This window comes from Petaurus breviceps, unplaced genomic scaffold, assembly GCF_028583685.1.
Source record: "Petaurus breviceps papuanus isolate PSGF00001 unplaced genomic scaffold, PetGlider_PUasm1.0 90842, whole genome shotgun sequence".
NCBI classification, from domain to species: Eukaryota; Metazoa; Chordata; class Mammalia; order Diprotodontia; family Petauridae; genus Petaurus; species Petaurus breviceps.
The window spans coordinates 22,312,715-22,330,633 of record NW_027187358.1 but is presented as its reverse complement, the minus strand read 5'-3'; the positions used below and the strand labels follow the sequence as shown (position 1 = coordinate 22,330,633).

Below are 17,919 nucleotides of genomic sequence, written 5' to 3'. Positions count from 1 at the left end.
AACTATCTGAAGGGGAGGGAAGGGAAGGGGAGGGGAGGGGAGGGGGAGGAAGGAGAGGGGAAGGGAGGGGAGGGGAGGGAGGGAGGAGCATTTATTATGTGTTCACCAAGTACTTTGAAATACTATGCTAAGTGCTCAGGATACAGATACAGAAGCAAAAAGGTATCTACCCTCAAGGAGCTTACATTTTAATAGACAGAAACACTACAAATAGGGAAGTAGTGGCCAAGGAGTGAAATTTTGGTTTGAAACCTCACAAGGATGGTGAGTAGTTTCGAAGAAGGAATCTGACATGTTTAGATCTCTGAATAAAATAAAGGTGGTAAATCTAATAATACAAAGAAAACAGACTGGAAGGAGGAAAGATTAAAAAAAAAGAAAAGTTAGGAGGCTCCTTAAGAAATACAGATACGTTAGGGGCGGCTAGGTGGCACAGTGAATAGAGCACTGGCCCTGGAGTCAGGAGGACTTGAGTTCAAATCCGGCTTCAGACACTTGACACAATTACTAGCTGTGTGACTTTGGGCAAGTCACTTAACCCCAATTGCCCTCCAAAGAGCAAAAAAACAAACAAACAAACAAACAAAAACTTGGGGCGGCCAGGTGGCTCAGCTAGTAAGAGCACTGGCCCCAGTGTTGGGATGACCTGGGGGATTGAATCCAGGCTCAGATACTTAGCACTACACTACCAGAAATAACTGGCCATGTAACCTTGAGCAAGTTACTTAACTCCAATTGCTTTAAAAAAAAAGAAATGCAGATATGTGGTAATGATCATTTATATTCATGTGATGACAATCAAAAGAGGACTATAGGATTTAGAACTGAAAGGATGGATGCATAGAGATTATCTGGTCTGAACTGCTCATTTTACAGATAAAGAAACTGAGGCTTGGAGAGTCAGTAAACTATCCTGGACTAACATTGCTAGTAAATAGCAGAGCTACTCAAAATTCAATCCCAGAGTCTCTGATTATAAAACTAATACAGGGGGGCTAGGTGGCACAGTGAATGGTGGCACTGGCCCTAGAGTCAGGAGAACCTGAGTTCAAATCCGGCCTCAAGACACTTACCACAAAACTAACCGTGTGACCTTGGGCAAGTCACTTAACCCCAATTGCCCTACCTTCCCCCCTCCAAAAAAAAAGGAAAAAAAAACTAATACAATTCAATTTTTTTATCATAGTGGCTCCTAAAAACACAGAGGTGGACATGAAAGATATTACAAGATCAACTTTCCAGAATTTGTCAACTGATAAGATTTGCAAAGGATGAAGAAGAGAGAAGCATCAAAAATAACATGAAGTTCTTGAGCATAGGTGAATGGCAGTGTCATGAAAAGATAATATTTGATCTTGAAAATCCAGCAAAAGGTGCACCAAGACATGCAGGTAGAAATGTCTAGCATCCCCATTCCTTTTCCACTTGGAAACTCAGGTCTGAATTAAATTCTATTCAAAATGTTTATTAAATGCCTATATGCAAGTTCTGGTGCTAGGCAGTGGGAATGTAAAGACAAAAACAAGACTTACTTGTGTAAATGCACAAGAGATGATACCTGGAAGTTCAAGAAGCAGATGGTAGGTCAGTTTGGCAGAAACATAAAGTACATAATATGAAATAAAGTTGAAAAGAGAGCTAGGCTGATGGCATGTATTTTATAAAGCCTACAGACACTAGAGATACACTGAAGATTGTTGAGCAGGGCAGCAAGATGATCACGCCTATGCTTTAGAAATATTATTTGGGGCAAGAGATGGGAAGAGACACTTGAAATAGAGATTAATTATAAAGCTATTGCAATAATCCTGGTGATGAGGGCCTGAACCAGGATGGTGGTTGTGAATGGAGAGAGGAGTGGGGATGTGAATAATGTGGATACAGAATCAATGGAATGCCACAACTAATTGGATTTGAGGGGAATTGATGGAGAAATCCCACCTTTGATGATTATTACCTCTGTGTTTTCCATCAAGCCACTTGAATTCCCTGGGCTATATTTTCCTCATTTATAAATAAGAGGATTAGATTTTATGACCTCTCAGACCCCTTGTAGCTCTAAATCTATAACATTATGTTGCCATCATAGAGAATGTCACATGTGGAAACTCCTTCCCACCAAGAAAATCTGCAAACCCTCAATGATTTTTTTATATATAAGTTTTAAGGTAACACGTGGGAGACACAAAGGTTAAGTGGTTTACCCAGAGTCAGACAAAATCTTAGCGTACACACGGGGGTGCAGAAAAAGATGGTGATCCATTAAGGCAGATTGTAAAAGAACGACTGGGTAAATAGGAAGAGAATCAAGAGACAGTTATGTTATAAAAACCAAGACCTGAGAAGGTTTTCATGAGGAGAGGGCAATCAACAGTGATAAATGCTGCAGAAGGGTCAAGATGACAGAAAACAGAAAAAGCCATTGGAGCTGTTGATTAAGAGATCGTTGGTAACTTTGGAGAGAGGAATTTCAAATTGAGTAAAGAAGTAAGGGCCCCTACGTGGTGCAGTAGATGGAGAACAGGGCCTAAAGGCAAGAAGACTCATCTTCCTGAGTTCAAATTTGACCACTGACATTTAATAGCTATGTGACCCTGGGCAGGTCACTTAACCCGGTTTGTCTCAGTTTCCTCATCTTTAAAATGAGCTGGAGAAGGAAATGGCCAACCACTCCGGTATCCTCTACCAAGAAAACCTGAAATGGGGTCAGGAAGAGTTAGGCACAACTGAAAAATGAATGAACAACAAAAAAAAGTCAGAAATCAAACTATAAGAGACAACGAAGTCTAAAAGAAGAAGAAATGAGATGGCCAGAAAAATGGGAAAACTGGGATAGTTTAGACATATGAGCCATGGGAGGAAAGGTGGACAACAGTTTCAAATGCTGAAGAGATAATGAGGCCAAAGAAAATGTGGGCACTGGATATATTTTATAGTAATTGTGTCTTAATAGGCTGGGACTGAATGTCAGATTGCAAAAACTGGGGTAGGAGAAGGAAGGGAAGATGGCTTTGCTCTTACTCACACAAGACACTCCATTTCCCAAATCTGGCCATTTTCACTGGCTGTCCTGAGTGCTGGGAATTCTCTCTCTCCTCATCTCAGCCTGTTGAGCTCCCTGGCTCCCTGGCTCACCTTCCACAAGAAGTCTTACTCTATCTTCCTTAATCCCAATGCCTTCTCTGTAGGATTTCCTCTAATTTATCCTATACATATTTTCTTTGTACATAGTTAAGGGTTTTTTTTCATATTATTTCTCCTATTAGACTGTGAGCTTCTTTACAGAAGGAACTATTTTTTGCCTTTCTTTGTATCTTCAGTGCTTAGCACAGTGGGTGCTTGCTTAATAAATGCCTATTGACTTAATTAGTAAAAAATACCAGGAATTTACTTACTCATATGAAAGCCACTAATGTCCTCAACTCAAAGCCTGTTCACTCTGAAGATAGATTCCTAACAAACTGGCTTATTTGGCTTCCCTTTCCACATCACAATAGAATCAGCAAATTTCATGTGATGGAGAGTTCTTCTGGACTATGGCGCATTGATGGTTAAAACTTGAGAGTGAGAGAAGATGGGAAAAAAAAACTGTTCAAAAGCATACACATGAACACAAAAAGCATAACAGGAAATTTTCAAGCAAGAAAAAAATAGTCCTACGTACCCCAATAGTCCCTGTAAACATTTCATTATATAAAATAGATTTTCATAATGATAAGCCTGTCATAAAGAAAAGGTTAAATTGCCTTCCTTATCGAAAACCAGTCTAGAAGTCCAAAGCACCTAAGTCCCTCCTTTTCTGTTGCTGAGTCCTTTCAGTGGCATCCAACTCCCAGTGACCCCATTTAGGGTTTTCTTGGAGAAGATACTAGAGTAGTTTGCCATTTCCTCCTCTGGCTCATTTTACAGATAAGGAATGGACAGGATTAAGCAGTTTTCCCAAGGTCATATAGCTAGTAAGTGTCTGAGGTCATATTTGAATTCAGATCCTCCTGACCCCAGAGCCTGTGTGTTATCCACTGCATCACCCAGGCAACTCTCTATAAACTATAAATTGTCAAATGGTTGCAGCTCTGTCTTGAGAGAGGGTGACACCTTACAAGCAATTCCCTGAACTAATAAAATTACAGGTCCCTTCCTCCTTTCTAAGTTTGTTTAAGAACACATAGCAGGGCCCAATACAGTTTACAAAAAAACAATCCAAGAAAGATTTAATCACAACTGTTTAAATTTTTTTTAGGTTTTGCTCTAGGAAATTCACTAACATGAAAACCTTGTCATCTAAAGATTCCAGATAAATGAAGACCTGATGCCAATGTTTTTATAATAATTGGGCAAAACTGTGTCTACACACCTGTTTGGCAGCTACCTTAGTTTAGAATAAAATGCTGTTGCCATGTGAAAATGTGCAATTTAAAATTATCACATTTCTAGATGCAAGTACCATACCTGTATGCATATTTAGTATACAATGGATAGATAGAGCACTGGATCCAAAGTCCGAAGGATCTGAGTTCAGATCCTGTATTGGGACACTTAGTTCTACGCCCTTCGTTAACTCACTTAATCTGTTTTGGCCTCAATTAGCTCATCTGTAAAAGGGTGCTAATAATAGCACCTCCCTATAAGGGCTGTTATAAAGTACTCAGATAACATATGTAATATTAATGATGATAATAATAATAGCTAACATTAATATAGCACTTACTATCTACCAGGCACTGTGCTAAGTACTTTACAATCATTATCTCAGTTGGTGCTCACAACAACCCTGGAAGGGTTGTGCTGTTATTATCCCAATTTTACAGATGAGGAAACTGAGAAAAACAGAGGTTAAGTGACTTGTCCAGAGTCACACAGCTAGGAAGCCTCTGAGGAACTCAGGCCTTCCTGACTCCAAGCCTAGTAATCTATCCACTGCACCAAAAATGCCTTGTTAAGCTTAAAGTGCTACCCAAATGGCAGCTATTATTAGTTATAACAAACACAAATAAAAAGACATTATTTGATCATTTTGATTAATTGACAAATGATTATTTAATTAAATGACACTTCTATATGCTCTGTTCTAAATTATTTCTGTTTGAAAGATCAAGGCATTTCTCATTCAATTATCTTATTTTCTCTATTTTATCTTATGAAAATGCATAATAATTAAAGTGGGTGAGCCAAAAAATATAACCACGTAAACTGATTTAAATTGGGTTAACATGGCAACAACACAATTCATCGAGGAGAGAAAAGATCATCAAACAGGTGAGTTTATAATCTACAAAATCCTTTTTTTTAAAGAAAAATACTTTGCCTGATTAACTGAACTAAACAGTTGTTTGACTCTACTGAACCAATCAACTGTTTTTTTTAATTGTGTAGATACAACCACTTTTAAATAAACATGAAAATATTTCCATTAAACAAAAAGGTTCTTATGGAAAGAAGTGGTCCTCCAGATACAAAAATGCTTAAAGTCAGTGGCATTTTTGTTAATGTTGTTAATAACCCTTCTGGTTTCACTAGAATATTTTTTTCCCAGAAATAACATCACAGTTATGCAATTTTCTCACAATGAACTATATTCCCATCATTTCTCTAATTCATTAAGTTATATTCTTATGATCTATTTATCAGACTATGCAACCAACACAAATCAACAACTGATTTCCAGATTTTTCCAAATGTCTATAACAGAGGTTAAACAAAACTGAACAAACTGCTCATAAGTGTATTTCAGCTAAGCTTGGAGAACTAAACTATTACCTACTTTCTCAACCATCAAATAAGCTGGTATACCAAACAAAAAACATACTCAGGAGACCTCACTGTAAACCAACTATAGTATTCTATAATTGTAACTGTTGGCATGTTTCCCCAAGAGAAAAGTGATTTCTACTGTTCGTATTCACACACCAGTGAGATACTGACACCACATTTTTTCTAGAAGTGACAGATGTATAAGAGTAATCGTTCATTAGGCACTGCATCTTTGCCTATTTCCCAGGCACCTTTGCAGCAGAAAACTGTCACTGAGAATTTTTCTGCATATGGGTTGTCAAACCTCCAGCCAACTGGGCCTTTCCACTGTAGTCAGGAGTTTTGCTTTTTGCTCATTAATAACTCAAACATAGAGAGCAAAAAGAAAACCAAATAGCTCAGTATAATCTAAAAAAAGACCTATAAAATGGAGAATTTATTACACAGTAGACTTCAGTACACAATGGATCTGCAATCCCATCGATATGTACCTTTCCCTCCAGTGGTACAGAATGTAATGCAACACTTTCTCATCTTCTAACGGCTCTCATCTATGTCCTCCCATAAATTCTCCATAAGAGATCAACCCTCATGTGATATGGGTGTTCTTCTCGGTCTCCTAACACTACTTGGGTACTAATGCGATGTATAATATAGCATAACACTTAGGAAAATACAACTTGAGGGGAGAAATCAGAAAGCATTCATCTTCACAGGAAAATTTGCACATTCTGCTTTCATCTACATAACATCTATACTGTCATTCTCAATGCTTTCATTCTGCTTTCATCTACATAACATGTATATTGTCATTTCAATGCAAAATTTATAAATGTACATGAATTATTTTATGGGAGTTAGGGCCTAACGGGAACTTGGTTAGATACCATACTTTGTATGCAACATGGTGCAGTAGAAAGAGGCTTAAGTTTGAAGCTAGAGAAACTATGTTCAAAATCTACGTTATTTGTTGCCTGTGAGCAACAAGTTGGACAAGTCAGTTCCTCTGGGACTTGTTTTTTTAATCATAAAATAAGGAGGTTAGACTAGAAGACCACATATTGTCCTATGACCTAGTTGAGCTCTCTCAGTCTTGAGATGAGGAAAATGAAGCCCCACAGAGGCAATGTGATTAGCCCCAGGTAGTTGATTACACAGATGGGTGAGAACTGAGAATAAAACTCAGTCCTTCCATTCCACTCCAGGGCTCTCTCCACCACAACAGGCTCTTCACACCCAAGGGTATGCTGGGAAATCTTTAACAGCCAGCTCTCAGAGGAAAACATTTAACATTTTCTCCATCACTTTTCTAAGTCTAGACAATAATAGAACAATAAAAGAAGCCCTGAACAGTAGCATTTGCTGATTTCCAAGGTGTTAATGCTTATGCTGAAAATTTAACAATCGGTTAAGCTTCCCAAACTTATTTGACCTACAGCCCCCTTTTCAAAAAAAAAAAAAATTACTCAGCACTGCACTGGAAATCTACTTTCTTTAACCCTTTAATGTTTTGTTTTGTTTTCTTCATGAGTCATTTTAAACTACTACCACACCCCTGGATCCTTCCAGTCATTGAGTGGTATCTCCCACTTTGGGAACCTATAGTAGCCACATAGAACTGAGACCAACCTTGTAAATGGTTCAGAAATAGAAGCACACAGTTTTTCTTCCACAGAGTAAAGTCTTAATTCTGCATGAAAGTTTTCCAGATATAACTTAAACAACTTCAACAATCTATTGAATCCTTAACCAAATTTTTAACAATGTGTCTTATCTCAGAAGCTATCTTCCTAACCAAAGGTCATTCCCCTCTGAATGATGAATTGGGGAGTTGGGGAAGTTCATCCTACACTAACTTCCTAGAAGGAAACATACTGAATCTTATTCATTAAAACATTCAACAAACATTTGTTGAACACCTACTGCATACAGAGAGTTATGCTAGGCACTGGACAGGGGGGAGATATGAAGCTTAAATGAGGCAGGGTTGCTATCCCTATGGAACCAGCAATCCAGGAGAGAATTAAGAAAAGCATTTAAACAACTAAAAATAAATCATAACAGTTCAGCACATTAGAAAGGTGTAAAAACAAACTACCATGTGAGGTTAAAGGTGAAAGGTCATTGCCAACCAAAGGTGATTAGAGAAGGCTTTGTTAAAGAGTTGGCATTTTAATTGGGCTCTATAGAATGAGTAGAATTTCCATAAGGGTTGGATATTACAAGTACAGGAAATGGGGGTGGCTAGGTGGTGTAGTGAATAGAGCACCAGGCCTGGAGTTAGGAGGACCTGAGCTCAAATCTGGCCTCAGACACTTAACACTTACTAGCCATGTAACCTTGGGCAAGTCACTTAACCCTAATTGCCTTGCCTTCCCCCCTCCAAAAAAAAAAGCAAAAAAACAAATACAGGAAACAGTGTAGTAGGCAAAGGTATGGAGGCAGAAAAGTGCATGTCAGCAAAGCAAAGTCTGATTTAATTGGGGAGCAGCATGCAGGAAAAATAATACAAGGTAAGTATTGAGCAACAAAATGGTACCAGATTGTATGAGATCTTGACTGCCTGGCAAAGAAATATGAAACTGATTTGGTATGCAATAGTGAGCCACTGGAAATGTTTAAGCAAGGGGCATGACAAATGGAGCTGCTGCTGGCATCATGGGATCAGCACCTGTTCATCCACACTTCCTCTCTTGGAATGGCTCACTGGAGAACAGGAGAGGACAGAAGGATAGACAGAGAGACGTGTGCCTTCGAATCTCTTTTCTCAGACAGTCCTTCCTCCCCCTAATTAGTACCACTCACTTAGCAAACTAAACTGAATGTGATAAGTGGCAGAGGATCTGCCTGAACCATTAAGGAACCCTGACAGTGCATTTCTAGAAGGCAAAACCCTTGATGGGTTCTGAATTCAACAGGAAAGGCTCTAACAAACGAAACCAAAATGGAAGCAATTTTTCATTGTACACATTATAAGAAAGTGAATTAAAACCAAGAGAATTAGATTCAATAAATGTTTATTAAGTACTTGCTATGTGCAAGGTGATGTGTTAGGTGCTGGTGATACACAAGTGGGAAAAAAAAAACTCCATAGTCCCTGCCCTCAAAGAGCTTACAATCTACTACAGGGAATATGACACATACACAGGTAAGCATAACACAAGTTAAGGAGTGAAAGGGGCAAAGGAGAGATCCAGAGTACTCTGAGAAACTTCAAGGGAGGTAAAGAACACTTTCAGCTATGGTGGGGATTAGGGAAGACTTAAAAAAAAATCTACAAGAAGGAAACTCCTTTTTGGGACAGTCTGATACAAAATGATCCCTACCTGGAAGACTGGCACTCCCAGACCAAGCAGCTGCAAGAGAACCTGAGTCACCTGAACGGTAAGCAAGATAACCAGCCTCCAACAAAGAGAACTACAGAGCTCACCCCCATTCAGGAAAGTCCCTTGTGAAAGGCCCTTCCAACTGCCAGCTGGCTTCCTGAGTTCACTGGCTTTAGGAGGATGCGCACTTTAACCTTAAGAGGCCTAAACATAATCCTAACTCCCCAAGGAGACAGGTGAGTGAAAATTCCATTCTAAAGGACTATCTGCCTAGCTCATGCTAACAATGCTAACACTGCACAGCCCATGTGGGGCTAATAGCTTTGTTTTCAAATGTAAAATGCAGTAAACCACAGCCAAATGCTTTGATTTACAAACACCAAGAGTGATGCATCAACTTCCTATTTGCAAAATGGCCCTTTCCCAAATTGTACTTTTGCCTAAAGATAACAGAGTAAAATATCTAAAAAATAGAATGCTTTCATGTTGTGTTTTGAATGTTTATTTTTTACAAAGACTAAATGAGCAACCGCCAGACAGACTTGGATACAAAGGAAAGAAAAGAAGCCTGGCATGCACTTTGCATTTTACTTGGAGTCTAGGCCTGCTGCTTTAACAAAAGGAAAACCTTGAAGGGCCCCTTTATTTCCCAACTGAAAGCTCAATGTGGCTTGAAAATGCTCAAACCTAAACATAGTTTTGTAAGATAACAACACAACTTTCCCACCGATGTTCACTTATTTCTTGTACAAGACTCCAGAAAGAATGACATCTTGTCATTCCCCACTTGATGAATTGTCTAGGACAAGTTTCTCATCTCAGTCTCATTTCTCCCTATCTATCACAAAACAAGGTCACTTTCCCTGAGTTATCAGTTAATTATCATAAGAAAGCTATATCTGTCCAAAATCATCATGTTTTGAATAGCCATATTTGGTATTCCAGAGAAGAAGGGTCAAAAACAGCCCACAAATACTCGGTGCTGGCTGAAACAGATTAAACTATAATAGGGAAATAGTTAACAACATAAACAAAAACACAATAGAACACATAATGTTAATGTGGCTTTCTAAGTCAATATGTGGCCCAAAGGAATCATTATGTATGATTTAGTGGCCATGTTTCTGTTTGAATTGGAGGCCACTGTTCCAGAGCCAACCTCTGAACATGGTATTCTCTCCCATTCCCCAGAGTGTAGTCAGTGCAATCAGCACACTGTGGAATTGCAAGAAAAGGCAGATTACCAAGTTAAATGTTGCCCTACCTCTCCCCAACACTTATATTCTGAATATAATGAGAGCCTAGAAAATAAATTCCAAATTTCTCTGGGAAGGGCAACTCAAGGATGAGTAATAGCTGAAATACAAACTTGAAACAGACCTGAAATATTTGCAAACAAGGCAAGACGTGGGTTTGCTGTGTTACAGGGCACAACTCACATGCACTACAGGCTAATTATGTTGTATTGGATTTTTGTTGTATAGAATGTGATATTTAGAAGAATTGTGTTGTGAAATGAACCAATGGTTCTAAATGTATCCTTGCTATATTGGGGGGGGTGAGGGGAGTGGCACATGATCTCAACTGCCAAATAAATCTGAATCCATGTAATCATGAGTCCTGAGTCTTGTTCTAATGATTCTCTCCTAAAAAAAAAACGTACCTCATTTTATGCACTAGATGTGTTCTTGAAAGAAGGGCCATAAAATGGGTTTTTATGACTATCATAAAATCATGATTTAATTGAAATAAGGGAGCTCGATATTTAGAAGAACTTCTTGTGAAATGAACCAAAGGCTCAAATGTATCCATTTTAGCATGTCTTTTTGGGATGCTATTGTTGTTCAAGCAAGGCTCGCTCACATTTATATTTCACACGTACGATAGCAGGATAACAAGGAAAAATACAATACTACTAATTTTTCATCCAGTTCATCTATTTCTTCTTAAAGCCAAACCTCCTAGCAAACTTTTCCCATCACGAGGAGTAACATTAAAATTAAAATTATTTGACCTGTTGTGGAAAAAAAGGAGCACAAAGTTCCCCCACAAAACCCAGGAGAAACAAGGAGTAATTGAAATTTCAATCAATCTGCTGTCGGGACAGGCTTGAAGGCACAGCCTGACAAATGACTTGGCCTCGGCCTTAGCCTCCAACTCCAAACATGAACTGCCCAATGAATGTCTTCCTGTGACTCTGCTACTCTTTCTCCTTCCATTTATTTATGCTTTTAAAAAACACTGGATGTATTAGAAGCTACCAGCTTCAGGGGTCAATTTTCAGCAGCACGAGAGGAACATTAAGATGAAATAGAATCCAAAGGATAAATCCCCAAGTACAATATTGAAAATTCACCCCTTCACGTCTCCACTAAAGTTGGCAGTCTCCTTCCACTTTGATCAGAACCTCTCTAATGCAGTCTCTGAAGCAGAGAATAAGCACTAATATTTTGGAGGACAAATGGGAGTAAAGAGGGTGAATCCCCCACTTGTAGCCTCCTTACTGATCACTTTCATTCTAACTCAACCATAGGTAGCATAAAAGAATGTATGTGTGTATACATACACATATGTTTATATACATATATTATATAATACACACACACATATATAGATACATATATATATATATATATATAGTTTCTTTCTCAAATTCATTTTAGTTCTAAAACCAAGATGCAGAAAATGAAGCTCCTTTATTGAGGAAAATAAAGCCCAGATTTATGGTACAACCTCCAGTGTGATGGGGAACCCACTGATTTTTCAGGCAAACAAGTATCAAACTAGCTGTTAGCACCCAGTGAACTCTGGTTTGTTGCCTCTGAATATTCAAGGTCTATCAAGTCCTAGGAACCCAAATTTGTGCCTGTTCACTTTAAAGGATCATGGATCATAGATGTAGAACCTGAAGGAAACCTAGAGGGTATCTAGTCCGATCTCCTTATTTTATAGATGAGAAAATTGAATCTCAATAAGGTACAATGACTTAATCCAAGGTCACAAAGGTAAACAGCATATATAGGATCTGAACCCAGGCCCTCTAACTCCAAACCAATTGATTTTCCACTGCATCATGCTACATTTTAAGGGATAAAGTTAAACCCCTCCCGTTTGGAGGAAAGGAAAAGTCCTTTTGTATCTAATAATTACATGTGTATGCTCTCCTTTAAAACCTTCTGAAAAACTTTAACTAGAGAAAGATTGATTGAATGAATGTGGTGGGGGATGGGGAAGATTTCAAATGTATCCTAGAAGCAACTTAATGCATTGAAAAGCCCAGATTTATGGTAAACCTCCAGTGTGATATGAAACACACTGGTTTCTTAGGCAAACAAATATCGAATTAGCTGTTAGCAAAATTATCATTTTTTTCTTTCCTTTTTCATGTTCATGTAGATAATTCATTATACAAATATGCTTAATAATAATATTAAAATAATAAGCTTTGGCAACGATTCAGAAACAAGAGAAAACAGGTAAGTAAGCACATGGCCAGGTTTGACAGGTTTCTTAGGCTTTTCAGCTTTTACCTTAAATTTCCAGACTACCAGGAATACCCACACATTCCATGCTGGACACCCCAAGCTACAGTGAGATTTCTCATCTCCCTTCTCTGGCCCTAATCAACTACTCAGAGTTGTATGAAAACAAAAAATAACCTCAATAGGGTCATAACTAGATAAATCTTCATCCTTCCCCCCTCCCAGAATGATTACTCATTTCACAGGTGTAGCTGGCATGCTATTTATCGGTCCTAGTTTGTAGTTCCAGCAAAAGAGGTGCCCATAGCGCGTACTGACCCACCATTCATTCCACTGTATACACTCCTGTGATGAGGTGACATGTCCTCGGGAGTCTGCCTCCGGAGTGTGCCTTCCCGGCTGCCTCCTCCGCCCATGTGCTTGTGATGATCTGGGCTTCCCCCATAATGCTGTTTGAGATGCTCGGGGCTGGTCCCCCTCACCCTTGGAAGGTGTTCCATGCTCCCACTCAAGATGTGTTTCTGCAGGTGCTCAGGGCTCCCACTGCTGTGCTTTTGGTGTTCCGGGCTCCCACCAGGCCTGTGCTTCTGAAAATGTTCAGGGCTACTGCTGATCACATGCTTTGGCAGGGTCTCCGGGCTACCACCTGTGTGCTTCTGCTGTTCAGGGCTGCCCTTGACTATGGTTTTGTGATGCTCTGGACTGGGTCCTTTGAGCTGTTTCTGGTGATCCGGGCTCCCAGAAACCCTCGGTTTGGGCAGGTGTTCTGGACTCCCACTCCTATGCTTTGAGTGTTCGGGACTCCCCTCAGCCCTGGGTTTCTGGAGATGTTCGGGGCTGCCGCTCGCGTGATGTTTGTGGTGGTCAGGGCTGTCAGTACTCCCCGTGCTTGAGGTGCTGCTGCCGTCCCCCACATCCCTCACGCAGGGGGCATTCGAGGCTGTGAGCTGGCACAGGCTGATCTGGCTGTCGATGGAGCACCGGCTGCCAGCACAGCCGCCTTTCTCTTCGTCCAGCATCACGCAGAGCTCTTTGAGCTCCATGTTCTCCTTGACAACCTCCTCCTGCTTCACTTCGAGTTCCTTCAGCCTCTGCAGATATAAGGCCACTTCCTTGTGCATCACCCCTGCCGTATATCTGCCCAGTCTCTGCCACTCACGTGACACCTTTTTTCCCTTCTGCCTGTCATCATCCAGGAAACAACAAAGATCTCTCAGCTCTTGGTTGTCTTCTTGAAGCTTCTGGTTAATGTCCTGCAGAGAGACAGGGAGAGCCAGTCACGAAATCAGGTTTTCAAAGGTTTTCTCATTCTCACATTAATGGGGCAGGCTATTCCCATCCTGGCAGACTAGGCAAATTTCTTGGGACCAAACCATTGAGAGCAACTTTCAATTACAAGAATTCCAGTTTGGGGGAGGGGGAGAGAGTTGGTATTCCTGGGATAAGTCGGTTATCTATGATGACTAGACAGCAATTAGGGATAAGGGAAATTGAAACTTGATAAATACCAAGAATAGGTTAGTCAGTTTTGAGAATAAACCCACACACATACCCCCCCCCCCAAGCCAAGGAGTATGTTTAATAAGTAAGTGCTGTGATATGTACATGCCCAGAGACAGGTTAACAGGGATTATGGGTCCAACTATACTGTCACTGGGTGAATACATACATAACAGAACAATTGATCAGAGGTAGCACCTTGGAAGCAGGAACTGTTTCATTTTTGTTTTTCTATCTTCTGCACCTAGCACAGTCCCTGGTATACAGTAGGCTATGAATAAATGCTTGTTGATTGACTTGAGTGATCACAGGATTTAGTGTGCAACCCACTCATCTTTCAGAAGAGAAGACACAGGAATGGTTGAAGTCATGGAGCAATGATTGACGCATCTTTACCAGGAATAAAAATGTTGATTTGATTATTCTTCCCAGAGAAGAGGTGGAAAGAGGAAGAGTGGATTGTGAAGATGCTCATTAGACAGCAGTATAGTCAGTCTGGGTAAGGCTGAGAGACCTAGAGAAATTAAAGGCTTGACTGCCATCCTATCCCTTCATTCCTTGCATACACATAAAATAAGAGCTGCCAGAATCCCCAATTCATCTCACATGCCACCCACTATGGAAATGGCCAAATGCCCTCCAGAAGAGGTTTGATTCTTTACAGAATCCCTCTGAGCCCTCCTTGCTCTCCAATTGTATCTCCCTCCTAAATAGTGGGTAGGTGGGTCAAGAACAAAGCAGACACAATGTATGGTCTAGCACTATCCAATAATGCACTTGAGGACCCAAAGGGAGTAACCTTTCATTCATGTAAACCCAAGATACCTTAGATACAGACCCTCACACAACCTAGAAAGTTAGCTCAAAACCATCCACCAAACCACAACTTTTGTTGCAGTGTTCTTTCAAGATCTAAAGAACAAGAATAAGAAACAACATGATATAGTGAATAAAAGGCATTAGAATCAGAAAGACCTAAAATCAAGTCCTGCCTTTGACCAGGCAGCTAGGTGGCACAGTGGGGGCTGGAGTCAGGAAGATCTGAGTTCAAATCTAACCTCAGACACTTATTAGCTGAGTGACACTGGGGAAATCACTTGATCCTGTTTACCTTAGTTTCCTCATTTATAAAATGAACTGAAGAAGGAGATGGCAAACCAAATCACTGTATCTCTTAGTGACCATGCAATTCTCTAAAACTGTAATTTATAGATGGTATAGAAAGTTTCTGTCCTAAGAGTTTCCTATTCTGAGGAAATAATGGGTTCAGACCAAAGTCATCAGGCTTAATTTTCCATTCTAGTTAATAACAGGAACAAGGTTTAGTAGAAGGAATGCCAAGTTTGGAGGCAGTTAAGACATGAGTTTAAATACTGGCTCTGACACTTTCTAAGTATGTGACATTAGATAAACTGTTTAACTTCTCTGAGCTTAATTTTCTTATCTCTAAAATGGTCATTATAATACTTACACTACCTGTTTTGAAGGATTTTTGTGAGGAAACCACTTTGTAAACCTTAGAGCTCCATGGAAATGATTGATGGGCTTCTAATCAGCTAGACTTGGTTATCTCTACCCTCATCCAGACTGACCGTGCTACTATTCTCTGACCATCTTCACAGCCCACACTCCCCCTCTGTGCATGACACTTTTCATTTACTTACTTAAATTCTTAGTCATCTTTTCAACCAAATGTGGATCATTTCTTTGAGTAGACAGTAAACTCCATGCTCCCCACTTCGCAGAATTCTTTATATTCCCCCAAAGGGGGAATTATCTTAATGTATGTCAGTTACTCATTAAATAATTAACTGAAATGGGGACTACTCTAATATTCTCAAGCCTGTAGATTGATGCAAATTTGGCCACTGATGGATGGCTGAGACATTGAAATGGTCAAGCTAAAAAATAGCTCATCAGAGCCAGTAGTTTTTAAAAGTCATTTTTAGAATGTCTCTTCTATATTGGTCATCAATACATAGAGAACAGAATATCTAATGTTATATATAATTTATAGAAAAGCAGCTATTGTAAAAAATTATTTTGAATAAAACTTAGCATTTTTAATGAGAAAAAAACCTTAAGATTTTCTTCAACCCCAGAATTTTAGTATAAATTCCAATCATTTTCTCTCATCTAAATCAATTTTAACTTGAAAACCATACAATTTGCGGTGGGAGCAATATCTTAACTTACCCAACTCTAATTCCCCTATGTAACTTAAGCCGGTTTTTCCTTAAAAAGTATTAAGGCCATACTCAAGGCTTGGTTAGCTCAGGGGACTAAAGCTCTGGCTGCTGACATCACTTCCTCATCGCCTATATAGTTCATTATAACAATGGGTACCTCAGGCAAGAGAATTTTGATCTGTTGAATCAACTCAAGGGGTCCTTGATGCGTTTCCTTCTCAATTATCCTTTTCCTTGTGATGACTTAAGTCGATCTCCTCTTTTTAAATACTGAATGATCACTTTGTTCCAATATCAAACCTAAACTACCAGTTGACTGTCCTTACAGGGCTGGTACCCTGTAATTATCATGTAGCCTCCAGGATTGAATAGCTAATGGAATTGACACTATAGTTGAGAAAAAAAATCATAATAAGTCAGTCACTTTTTTTGGAGGGTGAGGTACAGTTGAGAACATTTAACACTTAGATTATCCGAGAAGCCACAGTACCTAGAACAGAGGAGGAACTTAAGTGCTCACCGATTGATTTACTGATCTAGCATCTAAGTAAGCTTCTTTAAGCTCTACTTTAGTGGCTGAATTTTCTTTTTAAAAGGCTCTAGTTGCCTCTTCAGTATTGCTACCAGAAGATAGACACTAAATAAATGTCTACGCAGACAGAAAAAGTTTAAGCTCTACCTCCTATGATAACTGGCATTTAAGATTCACAAAGCACTTCATATCATCTCTTTCCAGTCCCATCAAAACCCTGTACAATAAGTATAATACCATTATTATTCCCTTTTACAGATGAAGAAACTGAGAGGATGAGTGATGTGCTCAGCATGATACAAATAATGTGTCCAAGGCAGGATCCTAGCTCCTCCTGACAACAGATTCAATTCTCTATTCACTAGTTTTCTTTCCTATCATCTAACACTAAAAAGCCATTACTTATTCCAGAAGAAGCCCATGTACCATATTTATGATTTTAAACATCAATTTTAATTCCCAAGCCATGTTTCCTTTTCTGAGATATTTTTGGTTATTTTACAGCAACAGAAGATACATAAGTCATTCACAATAATGAACATTGAGACCCCTACTTGAGGCAAGTCTAAACAAGAAGGGAGGATTTGTACAGTTTCCCAAAGGAAGGAAGTGAGGAAGAGAAGGAGCTTTTCCAGAATTGGGACTAGAATCAGCAAAGTGGCAGATGTGGGAAAAAAACTAAGACATGTTCCAGGAAGAATATGTAGGGAACAAGGAACTGAAGGGGATGATTCCAAAGAAACCTGGGAAAACTTTTATAAACTGATGCAAAGAAAAGAGAGCAGAACCAGGAGAACAATATATACAATAACAATTTTGGAAGGTAATTTATGTTAATGTCAGTAGTAGGAGATGAAACCAGAAAGGTGAATTTAAGCTATGGTTTACATAGTCTTGAAGGCCAGTCTGAGGATTCTGAACTTTAATTATCCAACGAAGATTCTTAAACAAGAGAAAACTTGATTGAGAAAGATTAATCTGGCAGTCGTGTGTAGAAAAGGCCAATAGTGTGATGGGAAACAAAGAAAAGAGATGGAAAGGCCAGTTCGGAGAGATAATGAGCTCCTTAATTAATTTGAGTGATGAGAATAGAAATGAAAAGAAACAGATTTGGGAGAATGTACTATTTCTGTGCCCTT

At 39.3% G+C, this 17,919-nt stretch overlaps 1 protein-coding gene across 5 annotated transcripts in view; it reads right to left on the bottom strand.

Annotated features, from left to right (window-relative positions):
- The window catches only part of CCDC85A (coiled-coil domain containing 85A), a 250,771-nt gene that overhangs the window by 228,188 nt on the left and 4,664 nt on the right, over nt 1-17,919 (bottom strand). For all 5 annotated transcript variants that reach the window (XM_069071763.1, XM_069071764.1, XM_069071766.1 and 2 more), the window contains exon 2: nt 12,882-13,812. In XM_069071763.1, the coding sequence (XP_068927864.1) occupies nt 12,882-13,812 (931 nt within the window). The remainder of the gene's footprint in view (nt 1-12,881; nt 13,813-17,919) is intronic.